Genomic DNA, 23097 nt, shown 5'->3' with positions numbered 1-23097 from the left:
CTGTTTATGACTTCATTTAACCTAAATTACTTCCATGAAGGTGCTGTGTTGGTTGGGGCTTCAACATATGAATTTCAGGGAACACAAACATTCAGTCCATAGTGAGGCAAAAGCCTGTGTTTGAGATTCTCTCATTTCTCTTTTAGAATCTCCTTCTTTCTTGCTTCCTTGTTTCTGAGACTTTTTGTTTCCTTTGCTTGCCTAAAATGTTCTATCCAGGCCTACCTTCCGAACTCTCCAACCTGTCAAAACTTCTTTTCCCAACTGAATGAAAATATGATTACCTGAAGGAGTCCGACACTGAATTCTACAATTCTACTGTTTGATAGAAGATAATTTTTAAAATTTGGATTACTTTGTTTTTGTTCTTTTGTTTTTGTGATTTTTTTTTGGAGACAGTCTTGCTTCAGCACCAAGGCTGGAGTGCAGTGGCGCAGTCTCAGCTCACTGCAACCTCTACCTCCTGGGTTCAAGCAATTCTCCTGCCTCAGCCTCTGGAGTAGCTAGGATTATAGGCACACATCACCATACCTGGCTAATTTTTCTATTTTTAGTAGAGTCCTGTTGGCCAGGCTGTTCTCGAACTCCTGGCATCATGTGATCTGCCCACCTTGGCGTCCCAAAGGGCTGGGATTTATAGACGTGAGCCACCATGGCTGGCCCTTAGATTACTTTCTTTCACACCTATTTGTCATCTTTCTCCTTTATTAAAAGGGAATAAATTCCTGAAGTCATCTTTTTAGCATTATACCAATCATCATCTATCTGAAATACTCTTTAGTCTTGGGGACCTTACAGGGTTCAAGAAAACCAAGCATAATTTCTTTCTTGGGCTAAATGATTTTGTTGGGGTGAGATGTATCTTTTTTTTTTTTTTTTTTTAAGACGGAATTTCGTCCTTGTCACCCAGGCTAGAGTGCAATGGCGCGATCTCGGCTCACCGCAACCTCCGCCTCCTGGGTTCAGGCAATTCTCCTGCCTCAGCCTCCTGAGTAGCTGGGATTACAGGCACGCGCCACCATGCTCAGCTAATTTTTTGCACCATTAGTAGAGATGGGGTTTCACCATGTTGACCAGGATGGTCTCGATCTCTTGACCTCGTGATCCACCCGCCTCGGCCTCCCAAAGTGCTGGGATTACAGGCTGGGGTGAGATGTATCTTAACAAATCTTTGGCCTATAGAACAAAGGGAATCCTTGGCAAAGTGACAACCTGGTAATATTTTTAAAGGAATGAAAGTATTTTTTGTCATTTATTACATTAAAAGAATTTACCATGTGTTCTCATTTACTGTTAACGAATTTTCTGATTACTTTGTAGGCTTATTGAATCAAGTTTGGGAAGCATTGCCACGAAGTTTAACTTCTTCATTCACAACCTTGCTCAGCTTCGTTTTTCTGGTATTCCTTCTAATGATGAGCCCATCCTTTCATTTTCACCTAAAACATACTCCTTTAGACAAGATGGTCGAATCAAGGAAGTCTCTGTTTTCACATATCATAAGAAATATAACCCAGATAAACATTATGTAAGTTTGATTTCAATATCTGTAAACAATCATGCATGTATTATTGTTGTCCTTCCTACTTCCTTTGCTGATTCTGCTAAAGTTCCAAGCATTTGTTCTATTCATGCTTGTTTCTTTCATGAATGGTCCATAAATAAGTAAATGTACTTAAAGCATCCCTAAATTTTTTTGGTATTTAATTCTTGCTGTATTTGCTTCAAACAGTAAGGACCAAGTGATATTCTTTTAGAGACAAGACTAAAAGGATGGTGCTATTCTGATTTTTCTCATTCTTCAATTTTTTTAAATTTTTATTTATTTGGTTTTTTGTTCATTCTTCAGTTATTTTACTTAAAGGTAAAGTGTGTTTGTCGTAACAAATTCAATCAGTATAGATGTATATAAAGTAAAAAGTAAAAGTTCCTATTCCAGTCTGTGATACAAAACACACACACATTGTCTTTGAACGGATAAAGGATCTTCAGCGTGTTTTTTCCCTTCGAGACTATAACATTCTTTTTTGTTGTTACTTTTCACCCTTGTGCTAACTTTTTTGTTGGATAATACTTTCCAGAACTGCCAGTTTTTAAATTTTTGGGAAAATGATAGACTTTAAAAAACTATTTCACTATTGTTTTAATTTTCATCTATTTTGTTAATAAATTTTAGTATTATTTCGTGTGTCTATTAAGTTATCCTAACACCATTTTATTGCCTAGTCTATTCTCTTCCCAATATACTACTACCTTTAAATTTATATATAGATCCCCAAATTCGTTTCTGGCCTTCTACAGATAGAGCTGACTTGGCACCAGTATTATATTCTTTAAAGTATTGTAACTTTATAGAAGTTTAAATATGTTGGGCACGATGGCTTATGCCTGTAATCCCAGCACTTTGGTAGCCCGAGGCATGTGATCACCTGAGGTCAGGAGTTTGAGACCAGCCTGGCCAACATGATGAAACCCTGTCTCTACTAAAAATACGAAAATTAGCTGAGTGTGGTGGCATGTGGTTGTAGTCCCAGCTACTTTTGGGAGGCTAAGGCAGGAGAGACACGAACTCAGGAGGCGGAGGTTGCAGTGAGTTGATAGTGTGCCATTGTACTCCAGCCTGGGCAACAGAGTGAGACTCTGTCTCAAAAAAAAAAAAAAATTTAAATAGCCAGCAAAACAAGTTTTCCTTCACCACCCTCTCACAAACCTTTTGCCTTTTTTTCAACTGACTACTTATTTATTTTAGAGACGAGGCTTCACCATGTTGGCCAGGCTGGTCTCAAACTCCTGACCTCAGGTGATACACCCGCCTCAGCCTCCCAAAGTGCTGGGATTACAAGTGTGAGCCACAGCGACCAGCTGTATTTTATTTTATTTTATTTTATTTTATTTTATTTTATTTTATTTTATTTTATTTTATTTTAATTTTATTTTATTTTTTATTTTATATTTTATTTTATTTTATTTTATTTTATTTTATTTTATTTTATTTTTTTTATTTTATTTTATTTTATTTTATTTTATTTTATTTTATTTTATTTATTTTATTTTATTATTTTATTTTATTTTATTTTATTTTGAGGCGGAGCCTCATTCTGTCATGCAGGCTGGAGTGCAATGGCACGATCTTGGCTCCTGCAACCTGTGCCTCCCAGGTTCAGGCAATTCTCATGTCTCAGCTCCCGAGTAGCTGGGATTACAGGTACCCACCAGCATGCCCGTCTAATTTTTGTATTTTTAATAGAGATGGGGTTTTGCCATGTTGCCCAGGCTGGTCTCAAATTCCTGGCCTCAAGTGATCCTCTTGCCTCGGCCTCCCAATACAGTCATTAGCCACCATGCCTGGCCTACTTTTATGTTTACTTTTTGAGACACAGTCTTACTCTGTTACCCCAAATGGAGTACAGTGATGCAATCTTGGCTTACTATAGCCTTGACACCTGGACTGAATTGATCCTCCCACCTCATCTTCCCAAGTCGCTGGGGCTGCAGGTGTGTCCCGCCACACCTGGCTAATTTTTGTATTTTTTGTAGAAACAGAACCTCACTATGTGCACAGGCTGCTCTCTTCTCCAAGAGCTGAAGCCTTGGCCCCTCAAAGTGCTAGGATTATAGGCATGAGTAACCGTGGCCAGCTTATACTTTTAAGTTCTATTTTATATACCTTAGGGTGGTTATGATAACTCTTAAAAATGTAATACAATGACTTATATTTGCTTTTTCCTATTGATGACATATATATTACCAAGATAAAAGTATTTGAACTATATATAACAAGCTATACATTTCTGTCAGAAAAGGAGATTTTATTGCTCTGTTGGCTAAGATCAATATAGGAAAGAAGGTTTTGTGTTTTATTTGTTTGTTTGTTTGTTTGTTTTGAGACGAAGTCTCACTCTGTTGCCCAGGCTAGGGTACCATCTTTGCTCACTGCAACCTCCATTTCCCGGGTTCAAGTGATTCTTCTGCCTCAGCCTCCTGAGTAGCTGGGATTACAGACATGCAACACCATGCCCAGCTAATTTTTACATTTTTAATAGAGATAGGGTTTCACCATGTTGGCCAGGCTGGTTTCAAACTCCTGACAGGTGATCTGCCCACCTCGGCCATCCAAAGTGCTGTGATTAAAGGCATGAGTCACCACACCCAGCCTGGAGATAAGGTTTAAATATAAATTTTATGTGTTTGTGGTGTGATTTCTTTTCAGATTTATGTAGTCCGAATTTTGAGGGAAGGACAGATTGAACCATCATTTGTCTTCCGAACATTTGATGAATTTCAGGAACTTCACAATAAGCTCAGTATTATTTTTCCACTTTGGAAGTTACCAGGGTATGTATCCATCCTTGTACATTAATCCTTTTTGTAGGCAACAAGTTGTTATCAAATGTACGTGAAAAGCTTTGTGTTAACACTATAGGCCATGTGTGGCTTATTTTCCTTTGTATCACAAGGAGCTAATACAAAAGTAGACATAAACAAGGAACTGTAAGTTTTTGTTGAATGAATACATGATCAGGATATTAAAATATGAGATTTTCTAGACTTTTATTGAGGCTTTAACTTTGCTGTCTCTACCATAATAAGCAACACAAGATAATAATTTGGAATCTTGGTTTTGAAAAAAGTCATATGCGGCTGGGCATGGTGGCTCAGATGCTCATAATCCCAGCACTTTGGGAGGCCGAGGTAGGGAGATAAAGCTTGAGTCCAGGAGTTTGAGCCTAGCCTGGTCACCATGGCGAAACCCCATCTATAAAAACAAAAATTAGCTGGGTGTGGTGGCACATGTCTGTAATCCCAGCTGCTCAGGAGCTGAAGTGAGAGGACTGATTGATACCACAAGGTGGAGGTTGCAGGCAGCCAAGATCACATCACTGCACTACAGCCTGGGCAACAAAGTGAGATCCTGTCTCAAAAAAAAATCAATGCAGAAATAATCTATCGTGGGGCATACTGAGCTCCTCTGATAAAAAAACTGAAGCAAATACCATCAAGACTGTTAATCAAAATCTTAGTTTTGTATCTGATACCCTTTGGGAGTCCTCAGTTTTAATGTAGCCCAATGATCAGTAGTTTTCTGTGTTGAGTTGTTCATATTTTCTTCAGATTAGATTTCAAAAGTAAGGAGGAAGTGAAGTGGGTATTAGAGTTTTGTTTCCAGGTACAGTTTCATTTTTCCACTGCTACCAAAATAAGTACAATTAAGATTATCCTTTCAGCACTTTACTTAGGCCTTATGTTATTATTTGTGGATTTTACTGTGTATATAATAGCTGTGGCTGATTGAGTAGTGGTTTTTTTTTTTTAGGGATCAGATCTGGATAAAATATTTATGAGTGATTAAACTTGAGAAGAAATAGTAGAAAATAAGTATTAGGTAGGTACAAAAGTAATTGTGGTTTCTGCCATTACTTTTAATGTCAAAAACCATAGTTACTTTTGAACCAACCTAATAATAAATATAGGAAATCAACCCGTATACCTTTTCTACCAAGCTCATAAAAGGATAATGGGTAATTGAACTATGTTGTCTCCAGTACTTTGAAGACAAATCACAAAAACTTATTTATTTTATTTTGAGACAGAGTCTTGCACTGTCACTCAAGCTGGAGTGCAAGTGACTCAGCCAGGTTCAAGTGATTCTTTTGCCTTAGCCTCCTGAGTAGTGGGATTATAGGCACCTCTCAGCATGCTTGGCTAGTTTTTGTATTTTTAGTTTAGACAGGTTTTCACCATATTGGCCAGCCTGGTCTCGAACTCCTGACCTCAAATGACCCACCTGTCTTGGCCTCCCAAAGTGCTGGGATTATAGGAATGAGCCACTGTGCCCGGCCACAAAATATTACTTCATAATGGATTAAGATGTTACTCTGTCTTTAAGTATATATTTAAGAAGTTTATTTCTGCCGCATGCAGTGGCTCAGGCCTGTAATCCCAGCACTTTGGGAGGCCGAGGCGGGTGGATCACAAGGTCAAGAGATCGAGACCATCCTGGTCAACATGGTGAAACCCCATCTCTACTAAAAATACAAAAAATTAGCTGGGCATGGTGGCACGTGCTTGTAATCCCAGCTACTCAGGAGGCTGAGGCAGGAGAATTGCTTGAACCCAGGAGGCGGAGGTTGCGGTGAGCCGAGGTCGCGCCATTGCACTCCAGCCTGGGTAACAAGAGCGAAACTCCGTCTCAAAAAAAAAAAAAAAAAAAAAGTTTATTTCTAAGGAAATACTATACTTATTTAAATCTCACTTGTTTTTATTTTTCTTTTGTAGCTTTCCTAATAAGATGGTTCTAGGAAGAACACACATAAAAGATGTAGCCGCCAAAAGGAAAATTGAGTTAAACAGTTATTTACAGAGTTTGATGAATGCTTCAACAGATGTAGCAGAGGTGAACTTACTAAATAAGAAGTAATAACATCCTTTATCATTTGTGTTATTTAGTATTTAAATTAATGAATTGTTTTCTCTTTAATCTTAGTGTGATCTTGTTTGTACTTTCTTCCACCCTTTACTTCGTGATGAGAAAGCTGAAGGAATAGCTAGGTCTGCAGGTGAGATTTTTTTTTTTCTCTTTATTGGTAACTCATGATCTGCAAGTCCATAACTTCTCAGTGAGTATGGTAGAATGAAAGTGGGCTTACTAGCTATAGTCTGAGAATGAGAGGGGAGTATTCTTTCTAAGCCAGTCTGTTTCTGAATAGATACAACTTTCCTAATAGATGTGATTACTAAAGGAGTATAAATCAATGACCTAACCATGTTGTTTACTTCTTTTTCCCCCCTCCCTTCTGTCTACACCACATGTGATGGTCTTGAAAATAAGGCAAAATCCTTTGATCTGCTTGAACCACTACAACCAAGATAAAATAAAGATGAAACTATTTGTATTTTCAGATGCAGGTCCCTTCAGTCCTACTCCAGGCCAAATAGGAGGAGCTGTGAAATTATCCATCTCTTACCGAAATGGTACTCTTTTCATCATGGTGATGCACATCAAAGATCTTGTGAGTGATTACAAAGAATGATGGTTGCAGAGGAAACCCTTACCTTGGTAGGAAGCACTGCTATTAAGAGACTGCTTTCCTTTTTAGGTTACTGAAGATGGGGCTGACCCAAATCCATATGTCAAAACATACCTACTTCCAGATACCCACAAAACATCCAAACGTAAAACCAAAATTTCACGAAAAACAAGGAATCCGACATTCAATGAAATGGTAAGTTAGAATCATTTCTAAAAATTTCCTTGGTTTATTGAGTTTTTTTAAATTTTCATTTTTAAGTTCCGAGGTACATGTGCAGGATGTGCAGGTTTGTTACATAGCTAAACGTGCCATCACGGTTTGCACACCTATAAACCGATCACCTAGGTATTAAGCCCAGCATGCATTAGCTATTTTTCCTAATGCTATCCCTCCCCCCTCCCATCCCCTAGCAGGCTCCAGTGTGTGTTCCCCCTGTTCCCCGTGTCCATCGTTTTGAGATTTTTTTTTTTTTTTTTTTTTTTTTTTTGAGATTTTAAAAACATTTTAAGGCCAGACAAAATGGCTCATGCCTGTAATCCCAGCAATTTCAGAGGCCAAGGTAGGTAGATCACTTGAGCTCAGGAATTTGAGACCAGCCTGGGCAACATGGTAAAATTCCATCTCTATAAAAAAAAAAATTAGTTAGGTATGGTGGCACGTACCTGTAGTCCTAGGTGGCAGGAGGATTGCTTGAGCCGAGGAGGTCAAGGCCACAGTGAGCCATGATCATGCCACTGTACTCCAGACTGGGCAACAGAGTGAGACCTTGTCTCAAAAAAATAAATAAATATTTAGGTAACAGTTGCCGAACTATTTGTTATACAATATACACCAATAACAGTTCAATAGTATTTAACAAAAGCCCTCATGGACCTTAGGAGCCATATAGACAACCACTTTTTGTGACTATTATAGAGGGGAGTTCACACACTGGCAAAGTAGTTGAATTACTTCCAGGCTATTTGGTTTGTCTCGGATAGCTCCACTTCTTAGATTATTTTTTATATACAGCTAAGATTTTGATTTTCTGAGGCCATCTGTGGGGTCTCAGTTATACCTGTTGGGGCCATACTGAACTACTCTTCTTCCTTCTTTGAGGCAGCCCTTTCAGATAATTGAAGTTCAGATGTCTTTCCCATTATTTAAAAACATCTAGTACTTTTACCTTAATTAATTTGATAGGATATAGTTTCAAAACCATTCTCCTTCAGATGTTTTCCTCTTTTTTTCTTACTTTTTGGAGGGTATGGAGTCTCGCTCTATTGCCTAGCCTGGAGTGCATTGGTGCAATTTCAACTCACCGCAACCTCTGCCTCCTAGGTTCAAATAATTCTTGTGCCTCAGCCTCCCAAGTAGCTGGGACTAAAGGTGAGCGCCACCACGTCCGGCTAATTTTTGTATTTTTAGTAGAGTTGGGTTTTTACCATCTTGGCCAGGCTGGTCTCGAACTCCTGACTTCAGGTGATCCACCTACCTCAGCCTCCCAAAGTGCTGGGATTACACATGTCAGCCACCACACCCAGGCTGTTTTCTTCTTTTAGTAACTCTCTCCGAGTACTCAAAATTGAAAGCAGGCCAGGTATAGTGGCTCATGTTTGTACTTGCAATACTTTGGGAGGCCAAGGCAGGAGGACTGGTTGAACCCAAGAGTATTAGACCAGCCAGGGTAAGATTATGAGATGCTGTCACTACAGAATATAACAAATTAGCCCAGCATAGTGGCATGCACCTGTTGTCCCAGCTATTTGGGAGACCGAGGTAGGAGGATCACTTGAGCCCCAGAGGTTGAGGCTTCAGTGAGCTGTGATTGCGCCACTGCACTGCAACCTAGGGGCAACAGAGCTAGACTCGGTCTCAAAAAAAAAAAGGAAAGCCGGGCGCGGTGGCTCAAGCCTGTAATCCCAGCACTTTGGGAGGCCGAGGCGGGTGGATCACGAGGTCGAGAGATCGAGACCATGCCGGTCAACATGGTGAAACCCCGTCTCTACTAAAAATACAAAAAACTAGCTGGGCGTGGTGGCGCGTGCCTGTAATCCCAGCTACTTAGGAGGCTGAGGCAGGAGAATTGCCTGAGCCCAGGAGGCGGAGGTTGCGGTGAGCCGAGACCGCGCCATTGCACTCCAGCCTGGGTAACAAGAGCGAAACTCCGTCTCAAAAAAAAAAAAAAAAAAAAAGGAAAGAAAGAAAGAAAGAAAAGAAAGCAGTGCCACAGGTGGTGGCTTGTATCTCTAATCTCAGGACTTTGGAAAGCTGAGGCAGGAGGATTGCTTGAGACTAGGCTGGCCAACATAGTGAGACCCTGTTCTACAAACAATTAAAAAATTATCCAGGCATGATGGCATGCACCTGTAGTCCTAGCTACTCAGGAGGCTGAGGCTGGAGGATAGCTTAAGCCCTTGAGTTTGAGGTTACAGTAAACCATGATTGTGTCACTGCACTCTAGCCTGGGCAACAGAGTGAGACACTGCCTCTTTAAAAAAAAACAAAAATCAAAGCAATAAGCAAAGTATCAACTGAATTGCATGGAGTATAACTGTGACTTTGCTGAGAGTGACTCACAGTCAACTTATAAACTTAGTACCTATTAAAACATGGTAAAGGTCCCCCCCAACTTCTCTCTTATTAAACTACTTCTTTAGGATAAACACATCTTTTGTATATCCACACGATGTCTGATTAGAGATTGGAAGCAGGTAATTCTGATTTCTCATTAAGCTTATAAATTTATTAAAACCTACAGAAAATCCGTTGACCTCTTTTTCTTTTCTTTTTTTTTGACAGATTCGCACTCTGTCACCCAGGTCAAGTACAGTGGTGCAATCTTGGCTCACTGCACCTCTGCCTGCCAGTTCAAGCAATTCTCGTGCCTCAGCCTCCCGCGTAGCTGGGACTACAGGCATGTGCTACTATGCCCAGCTGATTTTTGTGTTTTTAATAGAGATGGTGTTTTGCCTTGTTGCCCAGGTTGGTCTCACACTCCTGACCTTAGGTGATCCACGAGCCTTGGCCTCTCAGAGTGTTGGGATTACAGGTGTGAACCACCGTGTCTGGCCAATCCTTTGACTTCTTTAAAAGCACAACAATGCTTGGTAAAGACCAATTGGTTTTTTTTTTTTTTTTTTTGAGACCAAGTTTCCCTCTTGCTGCCCAGGCCGGAGTACAATGGCACAATCTTGGCTCACTGCAACCTCTGCCTCTCAGGTTCAAGCAATTCTCCTGCCTCTGTCTCCGAACTAGCTGGGATTACAGGCACCCACCACCACGCCTGGCTAATTTTTGTATATTTTAAGTAGAGATAGGGTTTCCCCATGTTGGCCAGGCTGGTCTCGAACTCCTGACCTCAGGTGATCCACCTGCCTTGGCCTCCCAAAATGCTGGGATTACAGGTGTGACCCACAGCGCCTGGCCATTTTAAGTTATTTTAGCCAAACAGGACTAGGTTAAGGAGATATTTCTCAAAACTTATGATGAGGCAGAAAAATTAAAATTCTAAGTGTTCAATGTGATGTGAGTTTGAAACAGAGTAACTTTGTAACACTCCAGACTTGGTGCAAACTGCATTTTTAGTTGGGTGACTTTGTATTTAGTTATGAATAATCAACAAATTATTTCATGGTATAAAAACTCCAACAGAAAAAAAGACAACAAAAGGAAATTTTAATCCCTCTTTTTTGGCAGAATAATTATAATTACCTCCCAATTTGCTTCTTTCCATTCTTTTTTTCCCCCCAGCTATTAGATCATCTTTTGGTATACTGTAATTTCTTTTTCCTTTTCCATCACATCCAGTTCAGAAAAACTGTGTTTCTATCTTTAATTTTATTTTTATTGGTGTTTTTTTTTTTTTTTTTTTTTTTTTTTTGAGACAGAGTCTCGCTCTTGTTGCCCAGACTGGAGTGCAGTGGGGCGATCTCAGATCACTGCAGCCTCCACCTCCCAGGTTCAGGTGATTCTTCTGCCTCAGCCTCCTGAGTAGCTGGAATTACAGGCACCTGCCACCATGCCCAGCTAATTTTTGTATTTTTAGTAGAGACGAGTCTCACTATTTTGGCCAGGCTGGTCTTGAACTCCTAACCTCAGGTGATCTACCTGCCTCAGCCTCCCAAAGTGCTGGGATTACAGGCATGAGCCACTGCATCCAGCCTCTAATTTTTATTTTTTAGCTAATTAGTACTGCTTTGTACCTCTCTCTGTCAGACATTTCAGGAATAGTAGTACAATCCAAGACTCCTGAAATAAAAAACGTCCTTCTAAAGTATTAAGACAAAACCTACCAGATGTGTCATAGTAAGTGTCATTCATTATGGTCACTCTTTAGCTAATATTCTCACGTTTTCACTTGAAATGTTCCAATAAACCAAACAAACTTTAATTTGTAATTTACTGTTTCTTTTTTCCTTTGTTGTAGCTTGTGTACAGTGGGTATAGTAAAGAAACCCTAAGACAGCGAGAACTTCAACTAAGTGTGCTGAGTGCAGAATCTCTGCGGGAGAATTTTTTCTTGGGTGGAGTAACTCTGCCTTTGAAAGATTTCAACTTGAGCAAAGAGACAGTTAAATGGTATCAGCTGACTGCAGCAACGTACTTGTAAACTAGTGAATGTCTCAGCTTTGGAAGCAAGGACAGTTATAAACGTGCATATGTACATGCACAGACACACTTGTGAATTTTGTATAGTATTTTATACTTGGACGGAACTTATGTAGTTAAATATACTTGCTGCATTTGAACACATTTATTGGACCAACAGTCACATAACTAACCTTTTTGAACTTTTGGAAGCCATTGCTGTTTTAGTCATTATGCAGAATGCTATAAACCAGGTGTCCCCAAACTACGGCCCATGGGCCACTTGCGGCCCCCGAGGCCATTTATCCGGCCCCCCGCCGCACTTCAGGAAGAGGCACCTCTTTCATTGGTGGTCAGTGAGAGGAGCACAGTATGTGGTGGCCCTCCAATGGTCTAAGGGACAGTGAACCGGCCCCCTGTGTAAAAAGTTTGGGGATGCCTGCTGTAAACCCTAAACTTAATATATACTAATTCCTGAAAAAGACTTTGAGACAGTACTATGTCAGTTCAGCCATCTATTTTGCATTGTTTTCTATGAAGAGGCAGGGCATATGTGTTTTCCAGTTGTGCACCTTTTATAGCCTTTACCACTGTGTAATGTTCACAAACACCAAAGTAAAGGAAAGATGCAGGATGTTATCATAAAATGCAGCTGCTATTAATGGAGCTGAAAAACAAAGCACAAATAACAGACAGCTATGTTAAGAACTACTAAGTAGTTTATAGAAGTAGGTAAAAACATAACATTGCTTTTTATTCATGTCTTTAAAGCCTTTTTGAGAATAAGTGCCAATCACTGATGTTGTAAATAATGGTGCCTTAACTTTGTATGCTTCCCTGGCACTTCATTTCTGTTTTTTTCCTGATTTGATAAATAATTAGTACATAATTTTCACTCACTTTCAGCTTACTAAAGACAAGAAATTATGTACATGTACTAATGTTTTTCCCACAGAAAATCATTTTCTCTAATTCTGATGTATGAAATAATTATTTAAATGGTCAAGTCATTTTTTTGTTGCCCAATACCTGAACAAGACTTACCAATGTGATTGTACAATAAATTCCATCATTCCATTATAATCCTACATTTATTCCAGGAGTGGTAATTTCACCTCCCTACATCTATACTCCACTCCCTCAGTACACAAGTGAGTAATTGTTCATCCATGTGCCCATTCCTGAGTAGGGCAGACTCTTCACAAGAGGCCCCTGACAGTTCTAGGGTCCAGATTAAACTTTAGTATAGACCTTTTGTCTATGTAGACTAGTTTGTCTTGTAAACTGTCTTACTGACATGTGTAAACATTGTACATTCACATGAAAAGTTATTTTCCTTTATGTGATTCAGAATCATAAGGGACAGGATTGAAATTATTCTACAGTAACCATTAAGAATAAGATTTGGCTGGGCACAGGTGGCTCATACCTGTAATCACAGCACTTTGGGAGGCCAAGGCAGGCAGGTCACCTGAGGTCAGGAGACTAGCCTGGCCAACATGGTGAAACCCCATCTCTACCAAAAATACAAAAATTAGCTGGGCGTGGTGGCAGGTGCCTGTAATCCCAGCTACTTGGGAGACTGAGGCAGGAGAATCGCTTGAACCTGGAAAGCAGAGGTTGCAGTGAGCTGAGATCATGCCACTGAACTCTAGCCTGGGCGACAAGAGTAAAACTCTTGTCTCAAAAAAAAACAAACAACAATAAGATTCATTATTTTTATTAGTCACCAAATTTAGACACAATTTCGTTAGTTGGGATAAATACATACATATAAGAACTCTCATGGTTAGAATAGAAATTCAGATACTTTAAAAATGGCAATAGAGATTGTACCAATCAAGTTGCTGTGAGACAACTAACAAAATATGCAATAAAGAATGCGAAGAGGGGCAGGACAATCGCCAATTCAGTTGCCCAGAACAGAATTTTTATGAACTGCACAAATGTTTAATGTAAATGATGATACCTATGGAGAAGAAATAGAAGAGTTGATAATATATCAATGGGATGGGGTGGGGAAAAACTTGAAATTTTTGGTGCCTAACACTAATGGTCCATTTGTAGTTAAACCCATGCGTATGGTATATGAATGTCTTTTTTATTTTAATGTTAAAATGTGTTGTCTATTTAATAAGTTAATTAAAATGCAGATGAAAGCACCACCATTTGCTTTTTCCACAGATCAATAACATTTCCTTAAAGTATGTAAATAGCTTTGCAAATGCAAATGTACTAGTAATTTTCACATCAGCTTTTGAGACCTAATTCCATTCCACCAGTTGTCTTAGCCATTGTAATTTAAAAACAAACCAACGAACACTGTCTTAATAGAAGTCATTGTTACTTGGACTCAACATGTGCTGCCTTTTTGCAGTCTGTAATGGCAGTGTCTTTAGCACAAATAATAGAGCTAAAAAATGTGCTGTCACTTCAATGATAATAAATCTGGACTCATATCTAAAAGTGTGTATTATAATGCTGTACAGTTAAGAGTTCAGAACAAGTGGTAATGTTTTAATTTAACTCATCTTGTGCCTTCTTTACTCATTCAAACACACATACATTTTACATATGGTTTAATATAAATTATTTCTTTGTTAAATGCTAATCTTCAGCCCATACCAAAAAATAAAAATAAAAAGAGGAGAGCCTCTTTGCACTACTACTATCAATCAGTTTTAAATCAGTTGGATTTTTAAGCATTTTTTAAAAGCTCACATTAAAGTAAATCTGAAAAACAAAAGTTTAACAAACTGGCCAAGACACTAATTTTTATGTATAATCACAATATTTTATACTTACCTTTATTGACCAAATTATGCTACATGTTAAGTCCTGCATCAGAAGAATTCTTTCTTGCCATGTTTTGGGATTTGAAGATAATGGTTCACTCGAAGAACCTATTATTTTCTCTACTGAGGAACCCAATGTAGAACTTGCACTGATATTTTTATTACTGCCTTTATATGAATCTACAGGTATCTAAATGTTAGGGCAGGTATAATCTTTGATAATTTCTTTTTTCAAATTAAAGTTGTATAAAAGTTTCAATATCTTGCCTTAAAATTAGTTGCCTGTTCTTTCTAGGATTCAAATATTCTGGCATTTAAATAAGACAACATTCACTTTTGAAACTTAGACTTCAGATCAAAAAGGACTGAAACCCCACTATCATAATCCATAAATTTATTTCCATGTTGTGTGACCAGTAGTGCATATACGAATGAATATGGTAATTAGTCTCATCTATAAGAACCAAATACTTTAATTATATTAAGGTAGTGAATAAAGATGTATAATATTTTTATTAATACCCTGAATATATTCAGTGGATTGAATGTGATTCATAACTGTACTACAATTGTATTAAAATATTTCTGGAATAAAAGAATTCTGCTATCATTTCTTTCCTTATTGACATACTAACATTTTTGGTTCCAAACTTTGCTATGAGCTCATTCTTGGTATTCTTTGCATCTCACCTAGGAGTTTATTAGGTTCAATTATCTTGAATTTCAGAACTAGCCTGTCATTTGCCCCTAAAAATGTCCAAATAGAGATTCTGACTTCTTAGTGTTACTTTTTTTTTTTTTTGAGACAGAGTCTCACTCTGTCTCCCATGCCTGGAGTGCAGGGGTGCCATCTTGGCTTACTGCAGCTTCCACCTCCCAGGTTCAAGCAATTCTCCTGCCTCAGCCTCCTAAGTAGCCGGGACTACAGGCATGCACTGCCATGCTTGACTAATTTTGTATCCTTAGTAGAGATGGGGTTTTGCCATGCTGTCCAGGCTGGTCTCAAATGCCTGACCTCAAGTGATCTGTCCCCCTCGGCCTCCCAAAATGCTGGGCTACAGGTGGGAGCCACCGTGCCTGGCCTGAGTGTTACTCTTTGAAGGTCTGGATTGCTAACACTTTGCTATAGTCCATCACTATTTTTTAGAAGGGAAATGCTTCTGTGAGTGTAGTCCCTGGCCTTTGGTACTTAAGATATTAAGTAGTCCAGCAACATGTATGATACAGACCTATCTACAGAACTCAGAAATGTGGATTCTTCTAATATAGTACCTTCCTCCTGCAATGATTAACTGTGAAGCTATGGTTCTCTGACCCTAAGATAACATGTGAAAGGTCCCGGAGACTATGAGAGCAATAACTGAATGATTTCACCCTTACTTTTTTGAAAAACTTCATTATGCAAATCTTAAGCATATACAAAATTAGACAATAGCATAATGAACTCCATGAGTGAATCCATCATGGAGCTTCGATAGTTATTATCTTAGGACTAACCTTGTTTGCTCTATTTTAAGTTGTTCCTAGGTATAGGTATCTTAGCTAATTTATCCTATTTAAGATTCTGAAAACTGTGGATTAGAGGTGGGTGCAGTGGCTCATGCCTGTAATCCCAGCATTCTGGGAAGCCAAGGCAGGCGGATCACAAGGTCAGGAGTTTGAGACCAGCCTGGCCAATACGGTGAAACCCCTGTCTCTACTAAAAATATAAAAATTAGCCGAGCATGGTGGTGCACTGAGACAGGAGAATTGCTTGAACCCAGGAATTGGGGTTGGCAGTGAGCCAAGATTGTGCCACTGCACTCCAGGGTGACAGAGCGAGACTCCATCTCAAAAAAACAAACTTGTGGATCAGTAGCTTTCTTCAGTTCTGAACACCTGATAGCCATTATCGTTTCAAACATTTTGTCTGCCACCTTTTGGAACTCTGATTAAATGTGTAATGTATAATAGACCTTTCCACTCTCTTCCATGTCTTCTCTTCATGTCTCTCTTTTTTTGGTCCCTGCAGTCTCAATAATTTATTTCTAATTCACTACTTCCAAACTGTTTAACCTATCCATTAGGTTTTAAGTTTTGGTTATTGTATTTTATTTTTTATTTTTTTTGAGACGGGGTCTCAATCTGCTGCCCAGGTTGGAGTACAGTGGCATAATCATGGGTCACTGCAGCTCAACCTCCCTGGGTTCAAGTGATCCTCCCACCTCAGCCTCTCAAATAGCTGGGACTATAGTCACACACCACCACACCTGGCTAATTTTTGTATTTTTTTTTTTGTAGAAATGGGGTTTCACCATGTTGCCCAGGCTCATCTCGAACTCTCAAATACCTGGGCTCAAGCAATCTGCCCACCTCAGCCTCCCAAAATGTTAGGATTACAGGCATGAGCCATCACACCTAGCTGATTCTTGTATTTTTTCATTTCAAGAATCACTACTTGGTTCTTTTTATTTGTTTCAGTCATGATCCAGGAAAGACACACAACACTGTCAAGACTATTTAAAGAAAAAAAGTTGTGGGTTTTTTTGACCATTCAAAAGAAGAAAAGGTTTTTCCAACAAATGGTGCTGGGACAACTGGATAACCACATGCAAAAGCATGAGTTAAGACTCTTACATCACATACAAAAATTAACTCAAAATGGATCAAAGACCTAAACATAAAAGCTTAAACTGGTTGGGCGCAGTGGCTCACACCTGCAATCCTAGCACTTTGGGAGGTCAAGGGGGAGGATCCCTTGAGCCCACAAATTAGAGGCTGCAATGAGCCAGTTGCATCACTGCACTCCAGCATGGGTGGCAGAGTGATACCTTGTCTCTGGAGAAAGAAAGAAAGAAAGAAGCCAAAACGATAAAAGTCTTAGAAGAAAACAAAAACATGGGTGTACATACATCTTTGTGACCTTGGATTTGATGATTCTTAGATGTGGCACTAAAAGCATGAGCCACAAAAGAAAAAAAAAATGGATAAACTGGAACTTCATTAAAATTAAAATCTTTTGTGCATCAAAGGATGCTATGAAGGAAGTAAAAGACAACCTGCAGAATGGGAAAAAATATTTCCAAACAATGTACATGATAAAAGGAATGTATCCATAATATATAAAGAATTTTTACAACTCAACAAAAAGACAGTCCAATTTAAAAATGGGCAAAGGGCCGGGCACGGTGGCTCATGCCTGTAATCCCAGCACTTCGGGAGGCTGAGGCAGGCAGATCACCGGAGGTCAGGAGTTCGAGACCAGCCTGGCCAACATGGGGAAACCCTGACTCTTAAAAAAAAAAACAAAACAAAAAAAACCCAGTTGCGGTGGCAGGTCCTGTGATCCCAGCTATTCAGGAGGCTGAGGCACAAAGATCGCTTGAACCCGAAAGGCAGAGGTTGCAGTGAGCCAAGATCCTGTCACTGAACTGCAGCCTGGGTGACTGATAGAGCAAGAAAAAATAAAAACGGGCAGAAGTCCGGGTGCTGTGGCTCAGGCCTGTGATCCCAGCATTTTGGGAGGCCAAGGCGGGCGGATCACCTGAGGTCGGGAGTTGAAGACCAGGCTGATCAACATGGAGAAACCCGTCTCTACTAAAAATACAAAAAAGGTTCCCGAGCGTAGTGGCGCATGCCTGTAATTTCCAGCTACTCGGGAGGCTGAGGCAGGATAATCACTTGACCCCGGAAGGCGGAGGTTGCGATGAGCCGACATCGCGCCATTGCACTCCGGCCTGGGCAAGAAGCCTACGTCTCAACAAACAAACAGACAAACAAAAAATTCAATTGCCTAATTTTCTCTCTCATCCTCTAGGCCTTTGCAACATTGCTCCCAGAGCACTTCCCTGTCCGTCAACTCTCTCACTAGGGAACACGGCTCGGTTCACTTGTTCTCTGCCTCTGCCCAACCTTTCTCCCCGGCGAGCCCAGCGCCTCAAAGCCCTGCGCAGGGGAATTCGAGCGCGGCCCGGGGCGGGCGTCCGAGGGTACTTGGTTCAACTCTTTACCGTCAGTGACTCTCTCCTGACAGATAAGCGTAGGATTCAGAGATGAGAAATGAAAGCGGTGTCTGGGCGGTAGCCGCTGCCATGGCTTCCCGTGTGGTCCTCATCACATGCTATTATATCTGTGAATTTATTAGGCGCAGGGCGGACTCTGAGGAATTCAGTGGCAGGGCAAAGCCCGGCAGTGGCGAATGAACAAACACCTGTCTATGGCTGATCCTTCCAGATCTACCAGTTCCATGCCCATCCCCAGCGCAGCACTCAAATCTTTACGATCTCGCCGTCTGCAACAGAGAACTTCGACGCAAGCCGACCTCAGCCTCAAATTCCCGCTCTGGCCACAGGCTGACCAAAGACCGATGCATGCCGGGATGAGGCCGAGCTGACGGAGGAGCCTTGTGCGACGCTGAAATGCCTTTCGGGAGTTGTAGTCACAAAGACCGCGGTGGCTGAGACGCGTAACTCCGCCCCCTGCATGCGAGGCAGCGGGGACGTGTGAGGTCACTTCCTGCGTGCTGGGTGGCTTCCTGCGGCGTTTCTAACCTCGCTTTCCTTTCGCCGTCTGACCGCCGCCATCATGGGTCGTATGCATGCTCCCGGGTGAGCTCGGGGCATCGAACCGGATTGCGGGGCGCGGGTGGGAGGAAGAGAAGGGGTGTGGGCAGCGGGCCGAGGGGATGAAGTTCTGGGCTGCTGTGGCACGGGCCGCCACCTCACCCCGAGACTGCTTCTCTCCCTAGGAAGGGCCTGTCCCAGTCGGCTTTGCCCTATCGCCGCAGCGTCCCCACAGTAAGTAGCGCGCGGGGACCGGGGAGAAGCCTGGTTTGCATTTGTCTTGGGTTAAGCGACGCCGGGGCGAGGAACTTGCGTGTATGAGGAGCGGTGTTGCGGTTGGATAGGCCGCTGTGCATCTGCGCCATTCCTGGTTTCTAATCCTAAGGCTGCTTTTAATTCCATAACAGTGGCTGAAGTTGACATCTGACGACGTGAAGGAGCAGATTTACAAACTGGCCAAGAAAGGCCTGACTCCTTCACAAATCGGTGAGTGTGTCTAATGTAGCCTCTGCGCTTGTCCTCCTGTGACTTGTAGGGTCTAGTAGACGGTAAAGTTATTTTTAAAATCGCCAGAACCGTGATCTCGGCACCGTGCTAGGGGCATCATTGTAAGCATTTTATATGTACTGATCTTTAATTCTGACGAAAGTACTTTGAAGCAAATCTTCCTAGCTTTCCCCACAGTGTTACAGTTGAGGAAACAGAGGCACAGTGCAGCCGGATACTAACCACAGCTCCAAATCACACAACTATCAAGTGGAGGAGTTGGAATTGGCTCCGCAGAGTGCTTGACACAGTTCCTCACAGTTAGGGGTGGTTCGAATCTCAGCTGCGTGTGACTTCTTGCAAGTGGCTTCATTCAGCAAATGTTTGCCTGCTAGGTGCTGAACATGGTTCTGGAGCCTGAGAATACAACTAAATTACCCTCCACACACACACAAAGCCAGCCGCAATGTGCCTGTATTCCCACATACTCGGGATGCAAGGGTGGGAGGATCGCTTGAGCCGAGAAGTCCCAGGCTGCAGTGAGTTGTGATGAAGCCGCTGCACTTCTGCGTGACAGAGCGAGACTTCCCCCCGCCCCCCCTTTTTTTTAAACAGTCTCAAAAAAAAAAAAAAAGCATGGCGTGCAATGGCGTTTTCTCGGCTCACTGCAACCTCCACCTCCTGGGTTCAAGCGATTCTCCTGCCTCAGCCTCCCTGATAGCAGGAATTACAGACTCCCGGCTAATTTGTGTATTTATTTTATTTTATTTTATTTTATTTTATTTTATTTTATTTTATTTTGAGATGGATTCTCACAATGTGGCCCAGGCTGGAGTGCACTGGCACGATCTTGGCCCACTGCAACCTTCACCTTCTGGGTTTGAGCAAGCAATTCTCCTGACTCAGGCTCGGTAGTATCTGGGACTGCAGGCCGCACCACCATGCCCAGCTAATTTTTAATAGAGATGGCGTTTCACCATGTTGAGGCTGGTCTCAAACTCCTGACCTCAGGTGATCCACCCACTTCAGCCTCCCAAAGTGCTGGGATTACAGACGTGAGCCACTGCATCCCGCCTAATTTTTGTATTTTTAGTAGAGATGGGTTTTCACCATATTGGCCAAGCTGGTTTTGAACTCTTGACCTCAGGTGATCCGCCTGCCTCAGCCTCCCAGAGTGCTGGGATTAGAGGCATGGGCCACCCCACCTGACCCTACTTCTTAAAAGGAGGCGGGGGGTGCAAAATGTGTGTAGTCCTGGAGCTTGTAGTCTAATGGAGATATAACATATCAAAAGAAAATATATCATAGATTGTAAATAGTCAGGACTCATTTGAGGTTTAAAAGAAATAACGTGTAAAGTTTTTTGAAGACTGATCAGAGTTCTCAATAAAATGTTAGCTGTTTTTAAAGATGGGGTTTCACCATATTGGTCAGACTGGTCTCGAACTGCTGACCTCAGGTGATCCACCCTCCTCGGCCTCCCAAAGTGCTGGGATTACAGGCGTGAGCCACTGGGCCCGGTAGCTGTTTGTAATCATAGGACAGATAGACATACTGGAATCTCATGAATTCCTTTGGTCATTTGTATTCCAGCAAGCTCACTGTGATGATGGTTTTCCAACATTCGCAGTTTCCACCAGAAAGGTTTTCCTTAGTGTTGGGTAAATCTTCCTTGGATGTCTGAGTGAGCTTTACATGCATTCCCATGTTGGTTTCCATGCTGTATAAAAGACCCTCTTTTATAGATAGGAAGCTATGCCCTGATACCTGAGCCTTGACATCATCATATTCCCTAGTTTGTGTTTGTTGTTGAAAGTTAAACATGATTCCCTTTCAGGTGTGATCCTGAGAGATTCACATGGTGTTGCACAAGTACGTTTTGTGACAGGCAATAAAATCTTAAGAATTCTTAAGTCTAAGGGACTTGCTCCTGATCTCCCTGAAGATCTTTACCATTTAATTAAGAAAGCAGTCGCTGTTCGAAAGCATCTTGAGAGGAACAGAAAGGTAAGCTCATAAAACCTGGTGCTAAATAGGACTGCTTGTACTAAGTTTTTTCAGTAAAATATAATGTGTCTGGTTTGAATTCTCTAAGGTGGGTTAGTACACAAACTAGTGTAGTGTAGTGTTGCTTTTAAGTTAAAATTCTACCCAAAGAGATTTTAATTAGAGAAAGTGCATGGTAGCTCTACATTCTCTTATTAATGTTTGATAATGTTTGGTCATTTTGGGTGGTTTTCTTGAATTGTATCAAATTTTGCTTTTAGGATAAGGATGCTAAATTCCGTCTGATTCTGATAGAGAGCCGGATTCATCGTTTGGCTCGGTATTATAAGACTAAGCGAGTCCTCCCTCCCAATTGGAAATAGTAAGTATCAGCTTTGTTGTTGTTGTTGTTGTTATCAAGAATAGGAGTCAGCCAACAGTAAATCTTAGAGTAAAAGTCCTGGTAGTAAATATGTTTAGCCTTCGAGGCTATTTGGTTAACTGCTTTTTGAGCTCAGGTCTGGTAGTGGGAAAGCGGCCACAGGAAATACATAATCAAATGGGTGTGGCTGTGTGTCACTGAAACTGTATTAAAGACAAGCAGAGGGCCATAGTTGCAGACCCCAGTTTAGACCATGAATAATAAACCCTTTGACTCGCTTAGATAGTAGGTAAAATTTCCTTTCATATCTCTGCTCCCAGGAGTTTGAATTAATTTTTGCATGAATTGCTCACTATGATTGATTGCCAGACATTCGCAGTTTCCTCCAGAAACGTTTTTCATTATGTTGGCCAGTTCTTCCTTGGATGTCTGAGTGAGCATCTTCATTCATTATGCTTAAATACAATGAGCTAGTTCAGCAATTCAGTAATTTGGTGCATTTTATATAGTTTGGATTTATTAACTGTTTGGGAATAGCTCCATTAGTGGGGAAATCTGTTAATGAATGTGGAGGGACCAGTATTAATCTTGACTTTCTTTCCTCTCCCTTTTTTCTTTTTTAGTGAATCATCTACAGCCTCTGCCCTGGTCGCATAAATTTGTCTATGTGCTAAAGCAATAAACATGATTGTTTAACTAAAAGCATGTTTTGTATTTCAGTGTCTGTCAGTGGTTCCTATGTGTTGATCTTTTTTGATGGTGGAGGGGAGTGTTTTAGGTGAATGATGTTATGTGATTCCAGGGAACAGTAAGATAGTGTTCATCACATCCCTTAACTGGCCCCTTAAACCAGTTGAGCAGCTTATAATCTCATAGGTGGTTGCTTTAAACATGGAGAACTGGAAGACACTAGAAAATAATGCCTTTGTGTTTGTTTTGGTATTATGGCAAAAATGTTTCTAAGTATTTTTTGATACATTTAAAGACTGAGATAGATCCCTGGCAGATGTTAACCACTTGTAGCATCAGAAATAATATTAGGTTGCTGCAAAACTGCAGTTTTTTAAATGCAAAAGCTGCAATTACTTTTGCATTCACCTGATACGTTAAAAGTGTCACTGGAGGGAGGGGAACCTTTGCTATGGAGAGATACTGGATCTTGCGGTGAGGGTTAAAGATGAAGGGATCAGCCGGGTGCGGTGGCTCAAGCCTCTAATCCCAGCACTTTGGGAGGCCGAGGCGGGTGGATCACGAGGTTCAAGACATCGAGACCATCCTGGTCAACCTGGTGAAACCCCGTCTCTACT

At 41.0% G+C, this 23097-nt stretch overlaps 2 protein-coding genes and 1 non-coding gene across 4 annotated transcripts in view; all 3 read left to right on the top strand.

The window, feature by feature from the left end:
* Positions 1 to 15005, top strand: part of PIK3C2A (phosphatidylinositol-4-phosphate 3-kinase catalytic subunit type 2 alpha) — a 128113-nt gene extending 113108 nt beyond the window's left edge. For both annotated transcript variants that reach the window (XM_003919876.4, XM_074401173.1), the window contains exons 27-33: positions 1321 to 1528; positions 4211 to 4335; positions 6277 to 6394; positions 6485 to 6557; positions 6901 to 7010; positions 7098 to 7223; positions 11440 to 15005. In XM_003919876.4, the coding sequence (XP_003919925.1) occupies positions 1321 to 1528; positions 4211 to 4335; positions 6277 to 6394; positions 6485 to 6557; positions 6901 to 7010; positions 7098 to 7223; positions 11440 to 11622 (943 nt within the window). In that variant the 3' untranslated portion in view covers positions 11623 to 15005. The remainder of the gene's footprint in view (positions 1 to 1320; positions 1529 to 4210; positions 4336 to 6276; positions 6395 to 6484; positions 6558 to 6900; positions 7011 to 7097; positions 7224 to 11439) is intronic.
* Positions 15006 to 18876: 3871 nt separating this feature from the next.
* Positions 18877 to 22504, top strand: RPS13 (ribosomal protein S13). The gene is made up of 6 exons (XM_039470616.2): positions 18877 to 18981; positions 19122 to 19170; positions 19344 to 19422; positions 21260 to 21429; positions 21690 to 21790; positions 22414 to 22504. The coding sequence occupies exons 1-6, from the start codon at positions 18959 to 18961 to the stop codon at positions 22445 to 22447; spliced, it is 456 nt and encodes a 151-aa protein (XP_039326550.1). The 5' UTR covers positions 18877 to 18958; the 3' UTR covers positions 22448 to 22504.
* On the top strand, positions 21021 to 21110 carry LOC120364725 (small nucleolar RNA SNORD14). Its single transcript, XR_005579875.1, has one exon. It is a non-coding gene; the product is annotated as a small nucleolar RNA SNORD14 (small nucleolar RNA).
* Positions 22505 to 23097: the final 593 nt, after the last annotated feature.

This window comes from Saimiri boliviensis, chromosome 6 (genome assembly GCF_048565385.1).
Source record: "Saimiri boliviensis isolate mSaiBol1 chromosome 6, mSaiBol1.pri, whole genome shotgun sequence".
NCBI classification, from domain to species: domain Eukaryota; kingdom Metazoa; phylum Chordata; class Mammalia; order Primates; family Cebidae; genus Saimiri; species Saimiri boliviensis.
The sequence above is the reverse complement of the archived record's forward strand: the minus strand, read 5'-3'. Positions and strand labels throughout refer to the sequence as shown.

Excerpts from the sequence above, each read along its gene's own strand:
- RPS13 (XM_039470616.2), top strand. The coding sequence starts at position 18,959 with ATGGGTCGTATGCATGCTCCCGG. Across the intron at positions 18,982-19,121 it reads GGTCGTATGCATGCTCCCGG|GAAGGGCCTGTCCCAGTCGG; the intron begins GTGAGCTCGGGG and ends TTCTCTCCCTAG. Across the intron at positions 19,171-19,343 it reads ATCGCCGCAGCGTCCCCACA|TGGCTGAAGTTGACATCTGA; the intron begins GTAAGTAGCGCG and ends ATTCCATAACAG.